Source organism: Vigna unguiculata, chromosome 9 (genome assembly GCF_037176805.1).
Source record: "Vigna unguiculata cultivar grain cowpea cultivar isolate G323 ecotype 2 chromosome 9, ASM3717680v1, whole genome shotgun sequence".
NCBI lineage: Eukaryota > Viridiplantae > Streptophyta > Magnoliopsida > Fabales > Fabaceae > Vigna > Vigna unguiculata.
The window spans coordinates 42,187,654-42,204,486 of record NC_140800.1 but is presented as its reverse complement, the minus strand read 5'-3'; the positions used below and the strand labels follow the sequence as shown (position 1 = coordinate 42,204,486).

The window sequence follows — 16,833 nt, the reverse complement described above, 5'->3', positions numbered from 1 at the left end:
TTTTTATCAACTTCCCACTTTCAATTGGGTTAGGTATTGATAGAGTGATTGTAGAACTAGATGCCAATTTCATCTGTGAATTTTCCCTTTCTTCTTTTGTGTGGTTAATGTGGAGAATTTCTTTTACAACGGCCACAGTGATAATGACCTTTTTCTAATTAATTGGACTTGTTGTTAATGTTTGATTAAGAGCATAACAATGATTGAGTACATGTTTAAAATACATATAACACATTTGATGGTTTATCCTTATCCGCATATTGATGAATCACTACAATTAAAGTTATCCTCAGAAATTAAAAAATTCAAAGTTAGAGAGAATTTCAACTCAGTGGTGAAGCTTTTAGGGAATGTGTAAGAATATAATTTGATGTAATAAAAATAAAAATATACGCTTTAAAGTAGACATTGCATGATACCAACAAAAAAAATGTTCTGCTTGCAATATAAATGGCACCAACCAGCCAAGGTAAATAGAATATATGAAATCAATTATCAAATAAAAAACAATAAAGTCTGTTTTATTAGCATAAAGAATATTAAAGTTGTGGGTTTGTGATTATATTTGAGTATTGAAATATTTTCTTTTTAAACAAGTACAAGTGTGTTAGTTCTGACAGATTTTTGGAGAGAAAAATAAGAGAGAAAGAAAAAAAAATTGGTTCACATAGTTACTATATAGTTTGAGTCAAATTATGATTCGTGTTTCTTTTACCGATAAACCAATAGATCGGACTGAAAAATTGATATTGGGTTCATATTATATTGTTCATTATTTTAATTGTTGGAATATTTTATCAAAAGTATGCGGTATGAAGAAATTAGTTCCACAAGGTCTATTTTAGATTTATCTTTTTTATTATTTAAATTTGAAGAGTTATAGTTAAGTAGGTTTTGTTTGCATTTTATCTTCTTCTTTATTACATCTATATATGATTTTAGTAAAGTTTGATTGGGTGAGGTGTATTAAGAAAACTTTTTCACATTAAAAATATGTTTCTTTTATAATAATTGTTACTATTTTTTTATATCGTTGTTCTTCGTAAATTCCAGTAGAATCGGAAGAACTACTTATGTTACATTTTTTATTTTGGATTTGCATAAAAAAAATCATGATTTTCAAAACATTAAAATTTGAGTTGATTTAAATTAAAAATATTTTTTTAAATGATTTATTTGGATAAGGCGATTCAAATTTAATGAATGTTAATTTGTAAGGATATTTAAATCAACTTCAACTCAAATAATCATATTTTAACCTTAATCTAGATCATTTCGAATTGACATAGGTTCATGCAAAATTAACTTGACTTAGATCTAAGTTAATTTGACTGAATTTAGGTTTGAACCGATTCAAATTGATTTTTCTCAAATCAACTCGACCTGATCTGAACTTAAATCAACTTGATTTTTCCTAAGTCAAAACTAATTTATCAAGAGTTGAGAGAAAACTACAAACAAATTGTTCTTTAGAAATAAGAAGTAGAAAATTATTCATCCCGGAAAGAATTTTATGAAAGTGACATATAAAATCAGCAAGTTTGGAATTGTTAGTAAATTGTAAGGAATTCTATGAAATAGAGAAGAGGAAAATAAATATATGAAAAGCAAAAGCACTCACAATGGGATTTGTTTTATAAATTAAAGAGAGAATTGTTTTTTAGGATATTCTACCCGAAAAGGAATATAGAGAAATATATAAGCTAATTAAGTACATTAATGTAAAAATAAAATAAAAGCAAGTTGTGTGTAGCACATATGCTTCAAGTCTTCTGAAAAGATGTTTTTTTTTTTTTTTCTTCTGTTAATGGGAAACTGATTAACAATAATCACTTAGGCCTTGTTCGTTTGCATAGATGATACCGTAGATAAGGATTTGTGAAGACGGATTTCGAAAAATCTCATGTTCTCATTGTATGATTTGAAAGGATAAGCGAGTAACGATTTGCGGTTAATCTCTAAAAATTCATTCCTTTATTTTTGCAAAGATTTAAAAAGATGAAAAGTCATTTTACCAATATACCCTCTTTAAATTTTATACAAAAAAATCTATTAATATAATTATTAATTACATTATACTATTACTATAATTTATTTACAATTAATATTTTATTATATATATTAGTAATTATTAATAATTTCAATTATTTATTTATTATTATTATTTTATTAATTGTTATAAATATATATATATATATATATATATATTATTTATTATTATAATTTATTTTATATATATAATAAATTATAATAATAAATAATATATATTTGTATATATATATATATATATTTAATTAATAATATATAATAATTATTAATAAATAAAACATTATTTAAAATATAATATTTAATATATTAATATATAATAATTAATAATATATATATATATATATATAATGATTATTATTAATTAATAAAAGTATACAATAATTAATAATATTTGTAATATTGTTAAAAATTAATAATATATGTAGTTATTATTATTAATTTATATATATATATAATTAATATATAAAAATATAATTAAAATATTTTTAAATTTTAATTTTTTTAATTTATTCAATTGTAATTTTATTAATTTTTTATTATGAAGGGTATTTTAGTAAATTTCAAATTTTATTTATTATTTTTTTTAATTTATCACATCAATTAAATATTTCACTAACTTTCATAAAAATTATCTCCAAATCCACTCACTTAACCCTCTAAATTCACTCAAAAAAACACAAATATTCATCCACACAAATCTACACAAATCCATCTTCACACTCTCTCCCATATCCATCATTACAAAGGAACACATCCTTAGGGAAGAACCGAATAATTTGTGCTAATTGAAACTTCCTTTCTACTTCGCATCTACCTAGATTCTTGTATAAAATAAAATGTAAGTGTAGGACATGTTTGGATCCGCTAGCATCTTTACTTGTCATTAGTTGTCTCACCATTCCTCTTTTTGTCACACTTATGTGTTTCTTCTGTCTCGTGTATTTCGAAAAAGGGTTGTGTAATATTGAAAATGCTTTCTGAGCTGTTTTTTTTTTCAAATGAAAATAAGATAATTTTAAGAAATAACTGTGTTTGGAAATATGAGTATAAGTTTTACGTCGATTAAAATAAAAAATTTAAATACTATATAAAAATAAAAGACTAATATATTTATTGTTTTAATATGTTTTATTGAAACTAGTGTTAATTCATTTTATATGGTTTGGGAATTGTTATGACCAGATATCCATGAGTATCTAATTATTTAGAAGTTGAGATCTAAGATGAGATGCAAGACGGTTTTAATATTTTTTTTTTCACCTATCAAAATACATTTTAAAAATAAAAGGATAAAATATGTTTTTGGTTCTTTAACTTTCACTGAAAATTAGAATTAGTCTCTCTTCAAAATTTTAGACCAATTTAGTCCATCATCTTTAAAAATATGTGGATCTAATACTTTTAACCAAATTTTGTTAAATTTAGTTGACGTTTCAAACACATTTCATTATAATATTTGAGTTATTTATATCGTTTGACACATTTTCACTTTAATATTAAATAAAATACTATCATTAAATACATATGAAACTTCAAATAAACTTAATAAAATTGAATTAAAAGGACTAAATCTACTGTAACTAAAAATTTAAGAACTAAATTAAACGAAAATTTCGAAAAAAAAAACTAATTTCAATTTTCGATTAAAGAAAAAAAAAATATTTAACCAAAATAAAACTATTACGGAATCGATGTTCTAAAATTTATGATACCTCAGTGTGCTTGACCGTAATACCTATGAAGTTGTGTTGGAAGCAAATAAGGACAAGGAAGTGATGCGATGGTCCTTTGAATCCGTACATTCGTTGTTGGAGGGTGATGAAAGTGTTGAAGTCGTATACATGGGCAATTAGCTTGTTGACAGGGATATCCCAGCCAACCATTTCACATCACCAACTTCCACTTCCTCACTCACAACAACATCTTCACTAAACCTTCCATACCAATAATAATAAGAATTGCATAATATCACTCCCAGGGGCTCAAGTAGAGCCAAACACAAACAAGTTTTGGTGCCAATAGTGGCGCACCACAATAAGAATATGCTAATTTCAAAACCCTTACTAATTACATATGTCCAAAATCATGAGTCAAAAGAAGGTGAAAGTTTTGCACTTTTATACAAATCAAAACTATTGAGCAGGCTTAATATTAAACACTTTTAATTTACTATGAGCTTATAAGCCGACAACAGATTTACTAAATAGCAACTACTTTAGTGATTGTATAGTAGTTTTTGTCCCCACATGATCTAAAGAAACAACCTCAATTATTCGATGTTTTTGTCCGGTGATGTTTTTATCGATCATGGCTAGTAAAAAAAATGCAGAGACAGACAAGAGATACTGAAAAATATGAAATCTGGGTGCATGGCAGCACTACCGTGTTATCTCTATCCCATGATTGCAATTACGAATGCAGCACCCGAAAATATTCCCACTAATATTATTCATTGCACTTTTCTTATACAATAGTTGTTAGAAGCCCAAAAAGTTAAATATCCGTGGTCATCTTCATAATATCTATCACATATCCTCATAAGACATTATATTAATAAAAATATTATAGTGTGCTAGATTTGAAGTTTTTCGTGAGAGCAGTTTAATAAAATTTTAAAATTGGATATGTGTCACTTATGCAAACTATAAAATGTAGATTGGGTGATATCCAATGATGGAATCCATTTAAGAAATCCAAAACAAGGGAAGACTTTGTTGGATTGAGAATGACGTAGGATCTAATAGTGTTGAAAAGTATTTTACCTTTTTCCTTTTTTATGGATGTAATCTTGTGTTTAGATTAGAGAATAGATAAGAGAGAATGAAAATGAGTGGGTTTAAGAGAAAAAAAAAATTAAAACTAAAATTATTTGATTTTATTTAATTACTTCAAACTCGTCGCTCCTTTCATGGAGAGCATGGGAAGATATTGTGGGTAACTTCAACAACTAATCACCAACTGAATATCACGAGTGAAGACTGAGAACCCTCCAAAGGAAACCTTTTGACCTACTTCAAATATTTGAATGCAACGAATCACCCATGTTTGACTTCGTTTAAAATCAGAACAAGGGGAGCATATTCCTTAAAAAAAAAAAAAAAGTGAAAAAAAAATATTTATCTTTATTTCTTTATAAGTAGCCAGAAGAAACTATGTAAGGTGCATATAAAACACATCATTTTCAACTGTGCCATTGATATATTCTGGTGCATCTGTCTCAATTGAAATCTGCAAGGAAACGACAACCACTTGCACCTATAGTCCTAAATTTCATAGTTACACCGAAACAAGAGTGAATAATCAACAGTGACAAAAACCCTAATTTCTTCGCACAAAATATCAAATCAAAAATGCAAATGATGATACTAAAGGAAAACCGCAGCAGCTTTGTTTCCACTTTGCCCACATTGTTTATTCTCTTTTATCCCTCCTTCATCATGCTGGCTACTTTCATTGTACTAAGGTCTAATCATACACCGCATAGTGCGCTTTCACTGTTGCCTTAATTACATTGGATAACACTTTTCTTTTTCATTCTAATATCTTTCCTAAAACTTCAAAATGTTACATAATCATTTGTGTTCTAGTGGAGGAGGATATTAAATAAAATACTAACTAAGAATCTTCAAAAGCAATATATCTAATTATTTCTTTTTAAAATCCAAATTGTTCTCTCCATATGACATCATGCATCGTATCTATCACCATCAAGCACAAACTAAACATCTCTTGTAATGCATCATGCTCTTCCTCTGTGCAGAGATAATAATCAGTAATAATGACTAAAAAATGGTATAAAGAGTTAAATAACACTAAAAAAATGGTGGTGCAAGTCTTAAGGGTACCCTAAAACAGTACCACCCTTGCCCTGCAAGTTATTATATCTATCTTGCACCAACAAAACAGGGTGAAGTCCGTGACCCAAAGCAGAACCACTTTACTTTCTCTTTATAAATACCACTCACACCCCAATCTTCTCTTACAACCTAACCTTCTAACCTTCTTTATCTCTACGCAACACACAACAAACTTTAACTAAGTTTAACCAAAATGAGGAGCATACCCAGCACGACAACCTCAACTTCAACCGCACCGACAGGCGCCGCGTCTCCTCCGCATCCCACGTGGCACTCTCCCGTTCCCTACTTGTTCGGAGGACTCGCCGCCATGCTTGGTCTCATAGCCTTCGCTCTCTTGATCTTGGCTTGCTCCTACTGGAAGATTTCTGGCGCGTTGCAGAACGAAGAAAACGGTGAAAGGAACGTGGAGAAACAGGGTGATTCTGAGAACAAGGAATCTGTTACGGTGTACGAGGAGAAGATTCTGGTCATTATGGCTGGAGATGAGAAACCCACATTCTTGGCCACCCCCAAAGCCTCCTCTGTTTCTCGTCCACTCCCCAACCATTTTGAGCAAAGCCTCCAACACCACGTCACTTCTCAGAAATCACAGAAAGAAGTGGAAACCCATCTTCAACAACCTCAACAAACGCTACAACAACAACAACAGACCCAGACACCGTAATAACATATCATTGGAACATCATACTATGTTTCTCGTCATTCACTCTCTTTTTTCTTCTTTTCTTTTTTTTCCTTTTTCTTGTTTCTCGATCTTCTTGTATTCTATTTTTGTTCGGAAACTGTAAATCTAATTAAGCGAGGTGAATTAGAGTTGAGGGGATTGTATATAAATCCAGGGGTAACCAGATTTTGCAGAGCCTTGCATGTCACTGCTACTACGTTTATTTATGCAGATTTTTACCTTTAAATATATAGCAAATTTTTACTGGCTTTGGTCAAAATTCAAATCCCCAAATGCAAAACTATGAGAAAAATATGTTTTGATCCACCTTTCAAACCAAATTAAAATTTACTTTTATAGAAAATCACTATTCTCTTAAAAAATTATAATATTTTCTCACGCTTTTCTCTATTCGAGCATGAAAACCAGAGAAATGGGAACCATGAAAATGGGAAAGGGTCACATAAAGTTAGAAACATGAGAAATGGGAACCAAAACCATGAAAATGAGAGAACTCCTGAATGAATATAATTAATTTATATTTTTTATATTTCCTTTTTGAAAAAAATTCTTTGCCACCATTTGATAATTTTTAGAAGGTTAAAATAGTTTTAACAAAAATTAATTTTTATATTTTTAAAAGAAAGAAAGAGGGAATAGTAATGAAATATAATATTAAATGATTGTAAAAAAAGTGTAGTGTGAAAATACCAATAAATAATATAATTAACAAATACCACTAATAATTCCTAAGCCTATATCTAAACTAATGTGCAACTAACTAATTGGGATTCAAACTAGTACAAGAAAATAGAGAAATTATTGGGAACATACAGTTACACTTCTTTATATAACCATTGTTAAAAAAATAAAGATTCTCTACCTACTATCAATGTAAGGTTTAAAATTCTCGCCACATGTACATTTTTTTTTCAACAGATTCTTTATAATTACCATAAAATGTTAAAGTTGTTTTTACTTTAATCTAAAATGATGTAATGTTTTTAAAGGGAGGAAATGTTTTAAAAAAATCAAATGAAAATCCATTTCACATAACATTTTTGTTATCCATGAAGCATCTTCATACATTACAATTTTTCTAATGAAACTTCATAACCCTCATTTCTCCCTTTAGGATTTGACTCATCAAAACTCTGTTTAATTTGCATCTTAGCCTTCTAATAAAAAATTGGATTTCCAAAACAAATATTACATATTTAAATTTAAATAATATCTTCAAATTTAGATTTTCTCACCCCCTCTATAAATTTGATTCGTACAATGCAGTATGCCCCTTTTTTCCGGTACTTCTATCATGTGTTTAGTCTTTCCTTGAATTTTATTTAAATACTTTATACTTTCTTTTTCCTTAATTTTTTCGTATTAATATTAGGTCACATCTCCATTACATTCTTGTTAGCACTTCTTAGATATATGGTTAATTTTTTTTCTATTTTGTATTTTGAATTATGTATATTTTATTTTATATTTTAAAATATGTTATCCAAAATATAAGAATTATATTTTAGATTACATTTATATTTTAATTTATATATTCTAAAATTTATTTTTTATTTTTTATTTTTTATTTCAAAACATATCATTTGAAAAAAAATTATGTATTATACAATTCATAAAATAAAAATTTATAAAATTTTAAGTTGAATTTATGGAGAGGTGCAAGAAAAAAGTGCCTAGATATACTATTCATATGGGCTTGGCCCATTTCTATAGAAATGCTTTACATGTATATACTTTCTCTCTAAATGGCATCTATAGTTTAATCTTGTATATTAGAGTGTACTTGGGTGAATAAAACACTGTTTATTGGTATAGGGTTATGAAATAAATTAATCTATTGAAAATGGGATCAGATCAGACAGATCGATGTGTATTAGTAAAATAAGTTAAAATTTTTAACTCGCTCGTTTTATGGAACTGGACAAGTTTGTGGGAATTTTTTTTAATTGTTTTCTAATCTTATATTTTAATTTTTTTTTTCTATATATATTAAAAATAAATTTAATTAGGTAAATATTTTTAATTAATTAATAACATATATAATTGAATAAACTAAATATATATTATTTTTATATAATAAGTTACTTTATTATAATAAATAATAAAAAAATTAATTTATAAGTATTAATAATTTAAATTATAATATATATATATATATATATATATATATATATAAATATATATTAAGTAATATAATATAGATAAAAATATTTTAATTTTAATTAGAAAAACAGTTTGACGAATGGGCCAATTAGATGATACAGGCCATTTTGTCATTACGGCATATATCCTTGGTGCATCACCATGCATTTCTTCATGTATTGAAGAAACTGCCTCCTAATAAATAAATGGAAAGTTTTTTTTTTTTTCGAAAATCGTTTTTTCATTCTAATTTTTTTGTGTTGTTTCTTTATTGTGTTTTCACAGTATACTGATTATCATTAATTTAAATATTTTAAAATATATTAAAAAAAATTAAAATACCAATATAATATATTTTTAATACCTAACAGAAAATAACAACAAAAAAAACTAATACAAAATTTGGATTCGATTACACATCGTCATGAAGAAGAAGCAAATAGCAACAAACATGAGGCTGTATCTAATTTGGAAATCATAAGCATGACTTGAAATACTATTTGGATGATAGAAGATATTCAGGTTTCTTTTATGCACATCAAATTCAAAGCAACACATCATCACCTCCATGAAACTTTAATACATGAAGTTTGCAGATCCCACACCAGACCAATTATGTCACCATGCTGCTTCTTTACAAAATCCTCTTCAACATCACCATGTCACTTGTGGGTCCATTCTCCATTTATTATAAACCAAATCATCAAAATCTTTTCAGATATTTTTTATTTTTACTTATCTCTATACTCTCTCTTCTTCATCCTTATCCATGCAATCAAATTCTCAAACTATAACTAAAATTCGTTTTTATCTAATATCTGATTCATCAAATATCCCAAACATAATATATATATATATACAGGTCCTTTTGGAGTTACACAATGTTAAGAAATTAATGAAACAAGTTTATGAGTCGTGTAAATTTTCAATAGAAACTACAGAAAAACACAATAATAACAAGAGTAAGATATGAAACCTATACCACCGCTACAGGCCAAACACAGACACCACACAAAGAGACCCATACTGTTGTTTCTTCATTTAATAGTGACATCAACCAAACATAAAAAATCACAAAGCAACATTTTGCACTTTCTTAGATTTGGATATGTTTTTCCTGTTCTTGTTATCGTAGAATTCACAAACATTGATTTGAAGAAGTTGTAAAATAATTATAAAAAAAAAACATTGTTAATGATGCTACTTTTTGTGCTTTAACATTATTTAATTCCTCTATCGTTTGAACATTTGTTACATTTTTTTTCCATCAAGTGCCCCTTTTCTGAACTATAGGATATATTTCCCTTATGTGTTTGTTTGTTCTTTCATTCTTCCTTTTACCCATGAAAGTGACCATTATCTGCATTATTCATATGTTATGGTGAAAAGATATTTTAGCCTTTTGGAGAAAAAAAACTCACTTTCCATTTTCCCTTTTTATAGGATTGGGTGAATAATATAACACATCAATCACAAAATTTGCATCCCTCCAGCTTTTATTGACAGTGTACGCTTGGGGTAACATCATTGAATTGAAGCCATATCCACAACTTTTCACTTTCTTATTTTACTTTGCATACGGAAGTGAAACAAACTATGAATGCATATGGATTGCGAAGTTGAGAGAAACTGGATCAAACAAAAAGAGGCCCCTATGGCATTGAGTCACCATCATCTTTAGTCCAAACTTGGAGTCTAGTTAGAAGTTCAACTACTTCATTACTTATCCACACAAAAAAACAACGTCAAACATGTAATTTCTTTTCTCTTATCTTCTGGACATTGTCTACTTATAAAGGTGACGTGAAGTATTCAAACACTTTACTATTCAAATTGTTCAAAATTTGTTTTAGATCTATCTCGACTTCGGATAAAATGGATTTACAAAATTTTTATATATGAATATAAATTTTAATTTATAAATCGGTTTTGTAAAATTAAATTAAATCATAAATATTTTTAAGATCCTAATATTTTGTTCTAATCATTTTATATATCATATTCGAGTGAGAGGTTATGCATTTATTTTTATCTTAAAATTGACTATCTTTTATATTTTGAAATTAACTTTTAATAGGTTTGATTTGTTTATAAATATTATTTTTTATATGTATTATATTTGTGATATTACAAGAGGGAGATAATATTATAGAGAGTTAAATATATTTTAAGTTTTTAAAGTTATGTTAAATTTGAATTTGTTTTTGTCTCTAACTTTTATACATATGGTTCTCAAACATAAAAAAGTAAAAATAGTTATCACAACTAAATTATGTTCAAATTTTTGACGCGTCACACAATGTTTTAAGTTGGAATTTAAGTTTTTTACACCATTTGTTACATTTTAACTCAAATATAAAAGTTGTTTAATACATAAAATTTGTTTAACATTATTTGGTTAAAATGACTATATTTATTTATTTTTAAAATTTTAAAAATAAAATGTATCAAAGTTTGAAAGAACGAATTCAAATTTTATATCTTTGTTAATGGACTATTATAAAAATTGACTGTCAATGGTAATATGCAAAGATAATTTAATAAAATTTGACTAAATTATTGAAAAGAATTTAATTAGTATATCTAATTATTTTTAACACTAAAGTAATAACTTATTTGATAAAAGGGTAAGTATATGATGCTTCTTCCAGTTGAACATGAATCTCAAGTAAAAAAAAAAGTCTATATAACAGAAAATAAAATTATTTAAAATATATTATATATAATAATTACTTAAAATAACAATTTTCATTTCTTTTAATCTATAAAGTCAATACGTGTGTGATTCGAAACATTAAATCAAATAAGTACAGCGTAACCTTAAGGTTTTCTCAACCATGTGTAGAGAGAGAGAACACAAGAACATTGAAGCACGATTAAAAATATGTCTCAAACATTAAATGCTCATTACCTAATCTATAATATTTATATTACTCTTTTCTTCTCTCACTATAAAATCATAATTTTGATATAAAATGAATTTAGCTTAAAATTAACAGACATTTTAGCACAAAACATGTGCAGGATTAATGTTGATTTTATAGGCAGGAAAAGGTAGATGTTTTCTAAACATGCCCTAAAAGATGACAACAACATCAAGGCATAAACGACGCATAATACAAAAACACTTTAATTTTGGTAGAGTCGTAATAATAGACGCGGGACACTACTCCCACCCCGTATTAATGTCAAAATAAATAAATGAATAAATAATAAATAATAGAATTTCATTTTCGTTAGGTCGAAAAAAAAAAATAATAATGTGAGAGAGTGTTGATAGAATAAAAGGTACGAGAGAATAATGGTAACAATAATAATTTTATAAAGATGCCAAAAAGCTTTGGAGGACAGAAAGTGGGGTGGAGGTTGAAAAGGAAGAGTTGGAATATGGCACCACAGGGTCCGAACCCAAAACCCTCTTTCTCCTACAGACGCTATTGAAGTTGCAATTCAGTGCTTCCCCACCCCTAAATTTTTTGTAGGGTCTGTATTCGGCTAAGCTTCTACACGTGGCACTATTCCATTGGTTCCTCTTCAGATCTCCCTGGGCCCACCAGATAGACTTGGACACACTCACTCGACTACTTTCACATAATCACGCTTCCTCACTTCCACACCACACCCCATTCCCAAACAAAACAAACACAAAACACAGATCACAGAGAGAGAGACGTAGAGGGAGCCACCAGTCATGGCTTCCAAGCTCTGCGACTCATGCAAGTCCGCCACCGCCACCTTGTACTGCCGCCCCGACGCCGCCTTCCTATGCGGCGCCTGCGATTCCAAGGTCCACGCCGCCAACAAGCTCGCCTCGCGCCACCCACGCGTAGCGCTCTGCGAGGTATGCGAGCAGGCGCCCGCGCACGTCACCTGCAAGGCCGACGCCGCCGCGCTCTGCCTCGCCTGCGACCGCGACATCCACTCCGCCAACCCCCTCGCAAGCCGCCACGAGCGCCTCCCTGTCGCGCCCTTCTACGAGTCCGTACACTCCGTCAAGGCCTCCTCGCCGATCAACTTTCTCGACGACCACCGCTTCTTCTCCGACGCCGACGCTGATGTCAGCACCGAGGAGGCCGAGGCCGCGTCCTGGTTGTTACCTACTCCTAAAACAGATCTAAATTCCTCTCAGTACTTGTTCTCCGAATCCGAACCCGTTCCCTACATAGATCTGGACTATGCCGTCGCGGATCCGAAAGCGGATCCGAAAGGCTCCGCTACCGCCGACGGTGTGGTTCCGGTGCAGAGCAACTACGAGCCGTTCGCGTACGGTTACAAATACAATTCCACCACTCTCTCGCAGTCACAATCTCAGATGAGCCAAAGTGTAAGTCTAAGCACTATCTCGCGGTGATGTTTAGTTGTTTCGAATTCGATTTGTGGAATATGATAACTTGGAGATTAATTTTGTTTGTTTGTTCTTGTGGTTGTTGATTTCTTCAGGTATCGTCGTCGTCGATGGAGGTTGGAGTTGTGCCGGACGGAAACACGATGTCGGAGATATCGAACTGCAGCTACAGCAAGGTGGCCGCGGTGACAGTAACGGCTCAGTTTTCGGCGGCGGATAGAGAGGCGAGAGTGTTGAGGTACCGGGAGAAAAGGAAGAACCGAAAGTTCGAGAAGACAATTCGTTACGCTTCGAGAAAAGCGTATGCAGAAACGAGACCAAGGATCAAAGGCAGGTTCGCTAAACGTTCTGATGCCGACCCTCTGTCTGGATACGGCGTCGTTCCGTCGTGCTGATTTCGCTTTATAATATATATTATGTATGATGCTACTGCTACTTACTTTTTGTCTTCTTATGTTTGTTTTGCTGTGTATATACTACGATCTTTTTTGTTTGAATTAAGCAATGTAAAGTTGCAAACTGTGGATCGATTTTGTAGTTTGTTGGTTGTTTTTTGGGACCTTTTGCTTATGTGAGAAGGTGAAAAAAGAAACGATGATGGCAATTGCACTTCCTTTTCGGCTGTAGCTGCTGTGCAGAGTTTCTCAAATCAAATTCTGGAAAACCATTGGTGATGAACATGTGATTAAGAGGTTTCTTTAATCACAAATTATATTTAATCGTATCTTTTAAGTTTATTTTATTCCTTCTCCTCAAAGAGAAAGAACAACTGGCACCAATCTAGTTTAAGAAAATAACTTTACTACATTAATAGTACCCACCAACTACGTTTGGAATCAATGAATAAATAGATTTTTGGATTTTAATATTTGATTGAATCGTCATGATAAGATTTTTTTGAGTAATATTTTATCATCATATCAGTTTATACTATTTTAATACGCTAGTGATATCTTTCTTTTGATGAATAAAAAGAAAACACTTGGAAGTCTCTAGGTGTTTCATGTGGGTGATTATTTTATTTTAATTCGTGAGTAGTGCTTTATGCTGTGATGACGTAAAGAATTCTTTTAACTATTTTTACATAATAAATACTAAAGTAAGATGTTTAGCACACGTTCCGAGATATTGGGATTCTTTTTAATCTGGTCCCTAGGTTTGAACACGGGATGGGTTTACCTTTCTAAGGCCATTCATAAATTCAAAATCGGTTTAATCATTATCCCCAAATAGGTAAGTAGGTCAAGTTTTGATCAATCTAATATTTTAAAATAATGTGTTCATTTTGACTTTGAATGCCGTTAAATTCTTCTACAATCAAAATTGTTAATAAATAATCAAATAAATTTAATTATGTACAAGTTAGTTTATAAAAAACTTCTGATATGATTTAAATAATAATAATTTATGCATTAAATTACTTTATTTTATTTTCTAAGGATTATTAGGAAGAAATTTGTCCAACATTTTTGTTTAAAGAACATTAATACTAGTTTGAATTGGCACAACCTTGATGCTTCTAGAATCACTTTTAACGATAACACTAACTACATTTTTAAATATGAATCTATCTATACGAACATTGATTATTCTTCTTTTCTGTCCATTAAAAATGACTACTTAGTTTAGCATGGGCTTTTTTTTTTTCTTTAATTAACCATTAAACTAAAGTTTAACCAAAAAACAATAAATTTTTACTTTACATTCAACCTGTTTCAGGAATATATACCAAAGAATTTTCTAAAGTGTTTTTGAAAGTTACTAGTATTTCTTACGGTCTATTTTAAAGGAATCTAATAAAATTTGTATGTCTTATGGTTTTAATATGTTTTCTTTTGTCTAAATTATATCTCACATAGTTTACGCTTCCCCCTAAATTACTTTCTGAAGTATAAAAATGTATTAATCAAATTAAAAAATTAGAAAATAAATATCAATAGCTTAAAATACAAAATACTGAATATTTTACTACATTAATTAAATTTCTTAATTGTGTGTAGTAGTAGCATTTGTTTGCCTAACAATAACAACCACATAAAAGTTATCTGTATTTGAAGTTTAACTACGCACGGAACTACAAACTTGAAATTAAATATTGGCTGTATTTAACTCCCCAATTATGTCTCTTTTTCATTTTCAAACTAAAATCCTTTCTTCATTGGATTTTTTCTTATTTCCAAAGAATTATGAAATCTCCTAATTCTAGAATTCTTTGCTTAATGTGTAGTGTTTTATCTGTCATGGTGAAATAAACTATCTTTCAATAGAAAAGAAACTTATATATAAAATTTATAATAATCTTGTAGAAACTGAAACAGACACACAATATTAAAATGAAAAAAAAATGGTAATTTGTTGATACTAAAAACTAATTAAAAATTGTATATTATAAAGAGTAAAATCTAATTCGGACTGAATGGTTTTTAGTCTCTTTACTATAGTCAAACGGAATAACCTATGACATCAAATTAACATGTTAAAATCTAGAATGCTAATGCCATTAGGCATTTTGATTGAAACATTTAATGGTTTTCCTTAATCATAAATCAAACATATTTCTTGTTTCTAATCTCTCTAAATTAATCCTCTTACTGAGTTCCACACTTAATTATATGAATATTCTCTCAAATATATATAATGCCAATGCCAAAAATAATCTGTGACGTCTATGTTTCTTCTGGTCAACATTTGGTTTGGTTGGTAGATTCTAGTTTAGGAAAGTGGCTATACATTGTAAAATGTGTTAGCAACACGATTTTTTTAAGTAATATACTTTAAAATTTTAACTGTGCATTAACTTTGATAGTTATTTTAAAGTATATGTATCACTTCGTGAAAAAAAATATATCATGCTCCAATACATAAATTACTGAAAAACTGAACTTATAATAGTTTATAAATATTGTTCTTCTTTAATTTATTGATATATTTTTCAAATAAAAGTATGATAAATTACTAAATATAAATATATAAAATGTCAAACATAGTGTTGAAGCACATTCTCATGTCATTTTGACTTATGAATGACATATATTATACGAAGTCGTTTAAATTTTGATATATAATTTCATGATGTATGAATTCTTGAGAAGAGAGAAATCATAGTAGCCCCTCCAAATCGTCGGAATTCCACAAGTGAAGAGAAAGTTGGATTTACATTGGATCTCACCTGAATCGTCCCATCTATCCTCCTGCAGATAAATTTGGTTTCAAATTCCAGTTCAGACAGGAGAAATACACCATGCTAATAAGCCTTGGATGATCCACATCTCAGGGTTAGGCGCCATGAGCACATTAAACTATCCATGTGGCTAAGCGTCCTCACAATTCAGGAACAACGAGACAATTATTAGGGACGCACTCTATCACTGAGCTAATAGCCTGTCCTGCAGACCTCCCGGGATTCACTATTAATTGAATGAGTATGAATATATGTTATATCTAATTTTTAAATCCTTGTAAGAAAGGAAACAAGTATAAAAGGAAGTTTTGCATATTTTTTATAAGATATAAGAAATAAATTATATAATTTAATTTTAAGATAATATACAATTTTTTAAAATAAAAGACAAAAAAAACATATTTAATTCTTTATTATATGTAGCATATGATGTTTTTGTTTTTTTTTTCATTATGAAGTTTTACATTTAACTATTATTACATTGTATTTTTTTTAATATGTTACAAATTCATATTATATTAGAGATAAAATAGAAAAAAAAATATTAGCATATAATAAATTGCTACCGATA

General features: G+C 29.3%; 2 protein-coding genes across 2 annotated transcripts; both read left to right on the top strand.

The window, feature by feature from the left end:
- The first annotated feature begins 5,968 nt into the window (after nt 1-5,968).
- Nucleotides 5,969-6,768, top strand: LOC114164175 (protein GLUTAMINE DUMPER 5-like). Its single transcript, XM_028048737.2, has one exon. It carries the CDS (start codon nt 6,100-6,102, stop codon nt 6,571-6,573), a length of 474 nt encoding a protein of 157 aa, XP_027904538.2. The 5' UTR covers nt 5,969-6,099; the 3' UTR covers nt 6,574-6,768.
- A 5,571-nt stretch (nt 6,769-12,339) lies between these two features.
- LOC114164483 (zinc finger protein CONSTANS-LIKE 4-like) lies at nt 12,340-13,707 on the top strand. Its single transcript, XM_028049177.2, has 2 exons — nt 12,340-13,060; nt 13,177-13,707. The coding sequence occupies exons 1-2, from the start codon at nt 12,428-12,430 to the stop codon at nt 13,474-13,476; spliced, it is 933 nt and encodes a 310-aa protein (XP_027904978.1). The 5' UTR covers nt 12,340-12,427; the 3' UTR covers nt 13,477-13,707.
- Nucleotides 13,708-16,833: the final 3,126 nt, after the last annotated feature.

What these genes read in the sequence shown, in the direction of transcription:
- LOC114164175 (XM_028048737.2), top strand. Translation starts at nt 6,100, where the DNA reads ATGAGGAGCATACCCAGCACGACAACCTCAACTTCAACCGCACCGACA.
- LOC114164483 (XM_028049177.2), top strand. Translation starts at nt 12,428, where the DNA reads ATGGCTTCCAAGCTCTGCGACTCATGCAAGTCCGCCACCGCCACCTTG. An exon ending in AATCTCAGATGAGCCAAAGT is followed by an intron (nt 13,061 to 13,176) that starts GTAAGTCTAAGC and finishes TGATTTCTTCAG; the next exon opens with GTATCGTCGTCGTCGATGGA.